Raw genomic sequence first — 9,908 nt, 5'->3', positions numbered from 1 at the left:
ATTCTCTAAAGAAGTAATAGCAAGGGTATTACAGGTTTCCTATTCCTAGGTAAAGTAGCTGTGTCTTATAATTTTGTTTCTGTTTCTACTATGGAACAGATCATATGCTACATTGAAGATTAAACAGTACTTGGTCTTAGGCTGATGCTGATGATCTGCATTTTCTAAAAAATTGCTACTTTAGGTAGGTTTGGAATTTCTTTTCTCTCTTTGAAGGAAAACTTGTCCTCTGTTGAAATTTGTGTTTAAAGTTAGGCTTTTTTTTTTTTTTTTAAATTTGAAGTACAGAAATGGTAATGTTAGTATTTCATTAGCAGAACCAAAGCAGTTGTGGTTCTGCGGTTGATGCAGACTTAGAATCATGGAGTGCTTTTGAATGGGAATGGCCTTTTAAAGGTTGTCTTGTCCAACCCCCCTGCACTCAGCAGGGACATCCCCAACTAGAGCAGGTTGGTAAGAGCCCCATCAAGCCTGACCTTGAATGTCTCCAGGGATGGGGTCTCCACCCATCTCTGGGCAGCCTGGTCCAGGGTCTCACCACCCTCACAGTGAAGAACTTCTTCCTAATGTCTAATTTGTATCTTCCCTGCTCCAGTTTAAAACCATTACTCCTCGCCCTATTGCTACGTGCCCTTGGAAACAGTCCTCATACTGAACAATACTTTTTAAATACTTGAAAAAGCATGTGAAGTTTCTGTGAGAATGGACTGGCTTTCCTTAGAAGAACTTTTGTTTATGGATTTTATGGCTGTGATATGCAGTTGATAGTTGGGAACTAGAATGTGCACTCCCCTGGGGTGTGCACACTCCCCAGCCAGGCTGCTGCTGTCTGTCACTCTTTACCTGACTCACAATAGAAAAATGAAGTTAAAGGAGAAAGTACTACAAGTTCAACTCTGCTGTCCTCCCTGGCTCTGAAAATCAGTTGAGCTTTTGAGTTACAGTTTCATACTATTGCTTTTAGCCAAGCTAGAGTGCAGAAGTTGGAGTTTTTCAACCTGTGGAAACAAAAATGGGAGGTTTGGCTCTTTGAAATTTGAGCTCAGAGCCTAGTAAAAAGAAGTACAAAACATGCTTATGTAGCTGGGGAACTAAGTAATGTTTGTGGGAGTAAAGGGAAAGGAAGAAGGATGAGAGTAATGATGGTGTAGTCTCAGTCTGTTGCTTTTACCAACCAAGAGTCAAGGTCAGTGCTGTGCCACGTACACTGATACCTTTTTCCTAAAGTTTTGAAGCGCATCATATTCATACAGCAGAGTGTTTACTTGTTTCTTCCCTGCTTTTGCTATGGTATAAAACTTGCTTTCCCCCTATTTGCCTCTCTCCATACGTCTCTGGTTTAAACTTTGAACCTGGCCTAGTCTAGCCTACTTAACTTGAAAACCAGTATAAACTTTGCTTTAGGATGTATTTCAGGATCATTTGCCTATTCTAAAGGTTCAAAATTCAGTGTAAATACTGAAAGCCTTAAATAAAAATTACAACTTCGAGGCTGAGGGAGGAAGTGAGGCTGGCAGTGTCTCAAAGGAATTTGTCAAGTAAATTACTTGTATTTATATGACAATACATCCAGATCTAAATTTATATCCATTATCAGTAACTATCTTATATGCTTATATATACTTACATATATCTTATATCTTACATGCTTTTTTTTCCTGTTGACAGTTATTTACTATCAGAAAACAGCATGATGACTAATTTAGCATGACTGGGAGCTGTAGCGTGGCACTGTTCTGTAACCTGTCCAGGTGGATTCCTTTGTCCTGTCGGTTCTGACCTTAGGACAGTGTTCCCGGTGGTTGGTTTCTGTGTATTGTTTATTGGGGGTGGGGCATAGGTGATTGGTTGTTGGGGGAGAGGGGAATTGTTGTTTTTTTTAATACTTAGAGCTTTTGGTTTGGAGTTTTCCAGTCTGCGTAGCTGTACGTTTTGAGGCGTTTGTTTCCACTGCTACAGTTGCTGATGGGCAGTTGGGTTGTTGTGCAGGTGGCATGTCAGGCTCACCTCCTGTGCATTTTGTATAGGAAAGTTACAAACAAAAATGGTTTTTAATTGTTACTCTTTAAGCCATTCCTGTACTTTATACTTAAAAGTCCCTGCATCTGGGACACTTTAGTCAGTGTTTCTTAAGCTGGAGTTCAGTAACAACAGCAGATAGCCTTTCTGCTAATTGTGTTATGGCACTGTTAATGAAAGCTGTTCTTGGAAATCTCTCTGTATGAAGGCACAAGGATTTCCAGCCTTTCATCGTAACTCCTGTCCTAGAGAATATTTTTCCCTGTTGTTTTTTGAACAATATTTGCATGCTTAGCTGAACAGATTCAAATATTTTCACCCTGGATGACTGGAAACAAGAATAATTGGAATAACAAGATAGAGGCACAGGCTGGGTAGTTTTGTGCCCCTGCTGTGACAGACCACCACGTCAGTATTATGGGACCGATGCTCTGATTTTTTCAGAAGCTTTTAGTGACTGATTGTGCAGAGCATTTATGATTCTAACTGTGTTCTAATGGCTGAAGTTAAGTACAAACAAATGTTTTGATGTTGGGGCTTTAGCCTAAAGTTAAAAGTTACTTTTAAGGTGTATTACAGATGTCTGTCATTTTAGCTCATTTCTCTCTTTTTGTTTTATATTATAGTACATAGCAACATCTAGATTTGACTGTTTTATAATATTTTTTCCCACCGTATGGTCAGTTAAGTTTCTGAATTTGATTGCCTTAGGTTTTAAAATCAGTTTATTCCTACAAAACCATGTTATTTATCCTTGCATCATTTCTGGTTATCACTGGATCTGTGGTATCTATTGCCCTTGTACCTTTCCAGTTATTCAGCATCTAAAGAACGTACTGAGGCATGTGACAGTGCTCTGAGAACTGAAAGCTAATGCAGCCTTGCTGCATAGTGCCCAGTGATAATACAGGACAGTCAGTGTAATTACAAAAATCTCACTTGCAAGCTATGTGCTGTGAGTAACTTCCAAATCACGTGTAGTGCTAGCACCTCTTGGGTACCAGGATGCTTACCCAGCACTGCTGAGGAATGGGAACCTAAGGTTCTGTTTGTAGAGCTTGGAAGCCTGGGGTTTGTCCTTATTTTGTAATTAACTTGCTTAGAAATAAAAGATATATCTTTTCTCATCCTTGGCATCAAGTGTCTTAAAGCACATCGTCACTTTTTGAATAATTAATTATTTCCTTTATCGCTTCAGGTATTTCTGGGAAAAGCCAGCTTCTGTTTGCACTGGTCTTCACTACCCGTTATCTGGACCTCTTCACTTCATTCATTTCATTGTATAACACATCTATGAAGGTAGAGTATACTGATGAGTTAGAAAAGCTAGTAATACTGCATGCAGAGTGCATAATTTCATTAACAAAGGCTTCTTTAAATGGCTTGCAGCGAAGTTATTACAGAATAAGTTCTAGGTGAGCTTTGGATAAAGAATGTGAAAAATGGACCATTTTTAAAAGCTGTTTGTGTGGGGACTGATTTAGAACAAATGCCATTTTAGTTATTGAAAATAAAAGCTTTTGGAAGAGCTGTTCAAATGAATATTATTTCTTGATTGAGTCATTAGAATTTAAGTAAATATCTTTTTATCCACTACAAGGTAAATTAGTATTCAAAATGCTTTGCCAGAATTGCAGCTAGTGTCTGGTCAGAGACTGATCAAAAGTTGACAGGATGCTTTTAGGAAGGTGGCCTTCATCAGATTATACCCTGTTCACTTGCCCACTGAATGTTAGGGAGCCTAAATTTATTTTTGTCATTTCTTATTTATCCTGCAATTTCTAGTGCAGAGTACAAGAAAATAGAGCAGCAGACTGGGAGCGTGCAGCATGTTTGTGGCACCTGTACAGGTTGGTGCATTTGTGGTACCAGAGCAGATACTTTTTTAATCCAGTTCCTTTATTTTTGGATTTTCATGATGCTCTTCAATTTTAGTTCGGAGGACAGTATATCTTTGTCAAGAGGAAAGACTAGATAGTCAATAATGCAAAACGTACTGAAGAATTAGAGGAATAATACTGTAAAATAAAACTATAGATTTTAAACCCACTTACACTATCTTCTGCCAAGTCATATGTGTATGCTTAAGCTTTAATATTAACAGTCTAGATGAGGAACTGTGAATTAAGTAGAATATTCTTGAAACGCAAGCTTTTTTTTCCCTCTGTAATTTCTGAGAACATTGAAAGCCAGTGCTGGGTGCCCTAAAGGAGCAGCTAAGGTTCTTCTCAATTTATTTATTGACTGTGATTCAGGGTCATGACCATGCCTTTGTTCTGCAGCCCTCCTACCCAGAAAAGGGATGAAAATGGGAAATGACACTTGTGATATTCAGCTTCCTACTAAAGTGAGTTCCAGAAATGGAAGGATGGTCCTCTGTTCAAATCCAATATTAAACTGCAAAATGGAAGCCTTTGTTACAGTTTCAAAGGCTTTTAGAGAGACTTTTTGATGTAATTGGATTTACAGCCCATTATTGAAGTCCCAAGGCAAAGCTGCTTCCATGTCTGAACACAGCTTTTTGTTCTACCTACATATGTTTAGGAATATGTAACATGACACAGTTGCAGAGAACATGAACTGCTATGCAAATAAGCTGTCCCAGAGCATAGCTGAATTAACTTTCTAATCTGAGGAAATGCTGTAACTGGTAACAAAAAAGTCATTAATTTCTGTAGAGTGAAGATTTTCTTCAGTATTTTAAAGGAAATATTAATTAAACTACAGGTGCCAAGTTGCTGTATTTGTCTGGCAGTGATCATCAGAGATTTAGGAAAATTAAGTTTCTTCTGTGTTGCAGGAATATACACAGAAATACAAACACTGGCACTGTCTGCCTTTCTTAGTGACCTGAAGACTAAAATTTTTGTGATTTATAGCACTCAGTATCTTAGTTTCTTTTTCATGGTAGCTGTATCTGAGTATTGTGTGCCTTTCTGCTGGGGCAGTCTCCAGTCATTGTTCTACCGTTGTTTTATTTTGGTATCTTCACAAACGAGTGTTCCGAAACACACCATCATTGTCTTGAAGACATCTTTAATAAGGAGTTGGGATTCATCCACGCTTCCTTAATGTCTTTTGTGACCTTCAGTGTCAATTATGTTTAGTTTATACCTGGAGTAGGAGTTCCCTGTATCTGATATCCTGGCCTGTGGTCCTTGATCACCAGTTAGCTGAGTGCTAGTGTAGAGAAGTGTCTGGATTCTGAGCTCCTGAATATAGTATTTGGAGCATTTTGTATCTGTGAGCAGTGCTTTTAGTGATTTGTAGCATCTGCAAACAGAGGGGTTTTAAATCTGTTACTTTTTGGTTGTAAAGAACCTATATTCAGTGAGATAAATGGTTTGGGATAATTAATCTTTGTGATGAAACGGAGGCAGGAGCTAAACTGTTTGTTTGGTCTGCTGTACGCTGTTGTCTCCAGGACAATGTGAGCTCTGTCCTGATGATGGCAGATTGACCTTTAGAAAGTCATGTATTCTCTCTGTTTTTTTCTCTGTGAAGTAAGGCTATTTGCTTATTCTGTGGGGAATAGCTACAAAGCCTACTGTACTGTAATAATTAAAAATGGTAACGTTTAGATACGGGTTGAAATTGAAACAGAGTTCTGGTTCAGTGCTTCTATCAGCCTGTTAGTTTTGCAGGTTTTATGGCCTAAGGGTTGTTAGAGAACACTGGCCGCTTGCCACTCTTCGGGTTCTAGAGATGTTTAAAGGTCTAAATCAAATCAGCTAATTTGTGGTATGTTAAATTGCTGAGTGCAAATGGGGCTTATTGAATAGGTGCTTAATTGCCACAAGCCATGCCACTCCCAGGCTTCTTGAATGTAAAATGACCCCTTCCATCATGATTGCACGTGTGCACATTTTTAACCAAAGTGATTTGGGCCGGTGCTTCTCTGGCAGTAGCAGAAGGGGTATTCCTTTTCCAGCTAGTTCCTTAGTTCTGGCTGCTCAGGGAAGGGTCTTAAAAGAAACTTCAGACAGTCACTTCAACCAGAGGCAAGGTGATGTTTTCAAAGCAACAAAACCAGTAGAGCCCAGAGTCATTGGTTCTGCTGAGAAAAGTTCAATACTGCCACGTAGCCTGGAACTGCAAAAGCATGTAGGCCAACAATGCAGGCAACCTCAAAAGACAGCACACACTTCTCTTAGTACCTGGGAGTATCTTTGTTCAGTGAGTTTGATCTAATCCTGCAGCCTCTGTGGGTTGTTTTGTGTTTCATTTCTCTTCAGCTCATCTACATTGCTTGCTCATACGCCACTGTGTACCTGATCTACATGAAGTTTAAGGCCACCTATGATGGAAACCATGATACATTCAGAGTGGAGTTCCTGATAGTTCCTGTTGGTGGACTTTCGTTTCTTGTCAATCATGACTTCTCGCCTCTGGAGGTGAGTTGATTGCTCACAGGACGTTACACTTCTCCAGAATATTTAGAATGTGAAGTTGAGTGTTTTGGTGCTGATTGAGGAAGGCTTGAAAGATGTCTGTGTTCGGTAGGTTCAGGCGAATCTTGTTTCCTTAATGCATCGTTAAAGTGTAGGCTTCTGTGAAAATTAGAGGCACTTCATGAGAGTAGTATTATCGACATTGATTATCTTTTTTCCCAGTACAATTTGATGGTTATATTAATTCGGAAGTATCCTTTTTATTATGCTTGTTAAAGAAATGCCCCAGAATGCAGTTTGTGAATGGTTGATGCCACCCATGAAAACAAAAGGAATTATAATACTTCTTACATTTTGTAGAATTGCAGATGGCCTAAAGTATTAGAGTTGCTGAGAGGTATTTGAAATGCAGCTATATGTTTTTCTATCAGAAAAATTATACTAAAAATGTAATTATAGGGAATTTAAACAGGTATTTTTCCCATGAAATAGAGAATGAGTCTAGATGCTTATTTTAAATGAACTGAGCTGCGGTTTTATATTTATTTGAGTTAGATGATTTTAACTGTGGGTGCACAGAAGTGTTATCACAAGTAAACTTGCCAGCTGCTGTGCCTGCCAGCTCACTAGGCAGCTGGTTTGGGGAGTCTGTTGTCTGCCAGGATAGTTGTTCCCTCATACTGTCCCATAGTTAGTTATGAAACTTTCTCTTAGTCTTTCCTGCACCAAGGACAATTTGCAAAAATGCTGTACCCATTTGTAACATTGCTGCAGAGTGAGAAGTCAAGCCAAATCAAACATCTGCTGGGCTCCTGTTATCAGGAAGATAGTTGAATGTAACTGGGCATTTGTTTTGTTTGTTTTTCCCTTTCAGATACTGTGGACCTTCTCCATCTATCTTGAATCAGTTGCTATTCTCCCTCAACTTTTTATGATCAGCAAAACTGGGGAAGCAGAGACCATCACTACTCACTATCTTTTCTTCTTGGGTCTGTACCGTGCCTTGTACTTAGTCAACTGGATTTGGCGCTACTATTTTGAGGGATTTTTTGACCTCATAGCTGTTGTTGCTGGTGTGGTCCAGACCGTTCTTTACTGTGACTTCTTCTATTTGTATGTTACAAAAGGTAAGTGCAGTGGCTGCCAGCCTCAGGTTGTGGGATGTAGCAATTCACATTGACAGGGATCTGCTGTTAGCAGCCTTACTAGATGGTTAGTTCTGTGTGCAAATTATTGCTGAAGTCTCCTTGATGGATTTATCAAATAGACATTCTGCTGGTGTGGGGCATTTCTGAGGATTGAGTATGGGTAGGAATTAAATGTGTAAAGGGTACAGTGAACTTAATTGACAAATTTAAAATAAGTATGGCTAAATGCATGTTGCTGTTGTTGTCCTTCGATACGCGTGATGCTCGTGCTTCTTCTGACCACATACATGGTTTTGTGCAGATTCCACATTTACAGACACCTTTCCCAGTGTTTTAAATACCTTAAGAGTCTGAAGGATTTGGGCTGTTACTGTTTCCAGGGAGCGTAGAAGTGGTGATTTCAGCTTGGGTGCATTAGTAATTCTCCCCTTACATTCCAGCTTCCATCGTATAACTACAAAGCTATATGGGGCTGTGCTATTTGAGTCATAACTCCTAAGTAATGATGGTCATAGGCTGGTATGTCCTGTGGGGGTGAAAAGTGAGGATTCCAGGGTGCCACAAGAGGGCAGGTCTGGAATAGTTGTTAGTTGATCCCAGGATATGTTGAAGAGAGAGAGAGAGAGAGAGAGAGAGAGAGACAAGCTTGGGAGGACTGTCTGCAGGGCAGACTGGTTGTAACAGAGCAACTCTGCGTGGGGGTTTTTGATGTATGTGCTTCTCCTAGATCACGTCTTTGTTTTACTAACTGTTCTTCCCTACTTTCCTTAACAGTGCTCAAGGGAAAGAAGCTCAGTTTGCCAGCATAAGTGCCAAAAAAAACCACCACCAGCATCTGTCCTTTTGGATGCTTGGACAGAACAATCCTTATCACAAGCAAAGGCGAAGATGCTTGAGACAGAAAGTCAGAAACACAGCTCTTTATAGTGCAGGTAGTCATCAGCGGCTCTGTAAGAACGGAGGAAGAACAACCAGCAGATTTCTGTTTGATGCATCTTGCCTTTATCTTTTTTATTACTATGTATAAAGGTTTTTTACATAAAGAAACTTATACTGTATTAATAAATTCAGTGTATGGTTTCAATTGGAATAGTTCCAAAAGTGAGATTTTTGTGAGATTGTTTATGACCAGGAACAAGTGCAAACTTTTTTTTTTAATTTTCAATAATTTCTTTGAAATGACTGGGTTTTTTTTTCTTTTTTTTTTTGTTTTCAGTGCACAGTTACGTGCATCCTTGATGGATGGTAGTCATCTGTTCTTTCCCTTTGATTCAATTTTCATTCCACTATATTTATTTTTTTCCAAAAGGTGAATATATGTCAACTCTAAATCTGAAACCACCGATGTTTGATGTGATGTGCTGGTGCCTGGTCTTTGTGCCATCTGCTGACATGGAGTTCCTAATCTCAAATGTATGTCAGCAGCAGAAGGGGAACGGTCACAATTTGTAGTTACTTCCCTCCTAAAATGGGCTGATGGCAAGAGGGCAGCAGGGGAATCTCTGGAGGCCACAAGGCTGGGCCTTTTCCTGTCTCGCTGGGAAGGGAATCCCTCTGAGGGCAGCGGTGGAGCGGGGCGGGAGCCGCGGTTGTGCTTGGCGGCGCTGTGGCTGGTGGGGAGGAGGAGGCTGAACACCTTGGAGCACGGCCCCGCTGCGCCATCGCAGCTGCAGGAACAGGAGACTTGAGTTGTTGATTACAGTAAGCTGTAGGTGATCGTTTTAAACTACATTTTCTTTTTAATGAATGCTTTATAAGCAACTTCCATGTTCAGCTTCAAGTGGTTTTTGATGTCACTTTTGGACAACTGATTTTTTTTTTTTTTATAAACTTCAAAATCGGCAGCACCAGTTACCATTCTTTATCCTTTAAATGATTCCCTTTTTTTACTGAGCTGTTGCATGATTTATCCTGTGTTACCATCCTCAATAAACACTTTATGAAATGGTGAAAATGTTTTGGTTTGTTTTTTCATTCTGGAATTAAAGTTCTACATGAGCCTGGGGATGGATGAAAAGTTGTAAGGATGGGTTGCTTAAGGTCATTGTTTGCTGTGCTGAAATGGGAATTTAAGGGTATGAGGTGCGTTACTACTGAGTGGAGCCACGGTGGTGATGTTCTGCTTGCTTTGGAAGAGCTGTCAGCAGGCTAGTGCAGGTGAGGGCTTGGTGCTTGTTTTGGTTTATCTTCAAGGAATCGTTTACCTTCTCTAACTCGGCTTGCCACCGTTATCCCTCTCTTTAGGGATGTTTATCACTCCTAAGCTCCAGCTGCGCAGTGTTTATTTGTAGAGTGTCTATGCTGAGGCGCCGCAGCCTCGCAGTCCCTCGGCGCCTACACCGCCTAGCCC

At 40.0% G+C, this 9,908-nt stretch overlaps 1 protein-coding gene across 1 annotated transcript; it reads left to right on the top strand.

The window, feature by feature from the left end:
- Positions 1-3,222: 3,222 nt before the first annotated feature.
- Positions 3,223-9,512, top strand: LOC103772054 (ER lumen protein-retaining receptor 2). Its single transcript, XM_008939372.1, has 4 exons — positions 3,223-3,318; positions 6,255-6,413; positions 7,285-7,537; positions 8,333-9,512. The coding sequence occupies exons 1-4, from the start codon at positions 3,313-3,315 to the stop codon at positions 8,365-8,367; spliced, it is 453 nt and encodes a 150-aa protein (XP_008937620.1). The 5' UTR covers positions 3,223-3,312; the 3' UTR covers positions 8,368-9,512.
- Positions 9,513-9,908: the final 396 nt, after the last annotated feature.

The sequence above is a fragment of the Merops nubicus genome, unplaced genomic scaffold (assembly GCF_000691845.1).
Source record: "Merops nubicus isolate BGI_N331 unplaced genomic scaffold, ASM69184v1 scaffold38614, whole genome shotgun sequence".
Taxonomy (NCBI): Eukaryota; Metazoa; Chordata; class Aves; order Coraciiformes; family Meropidae; genus Merops; species Merops nubicus.
Note: the sequence above shows the minus strand (reverse complement) of the source record. Positions and strands in the feature narration are given on the sequence as shown.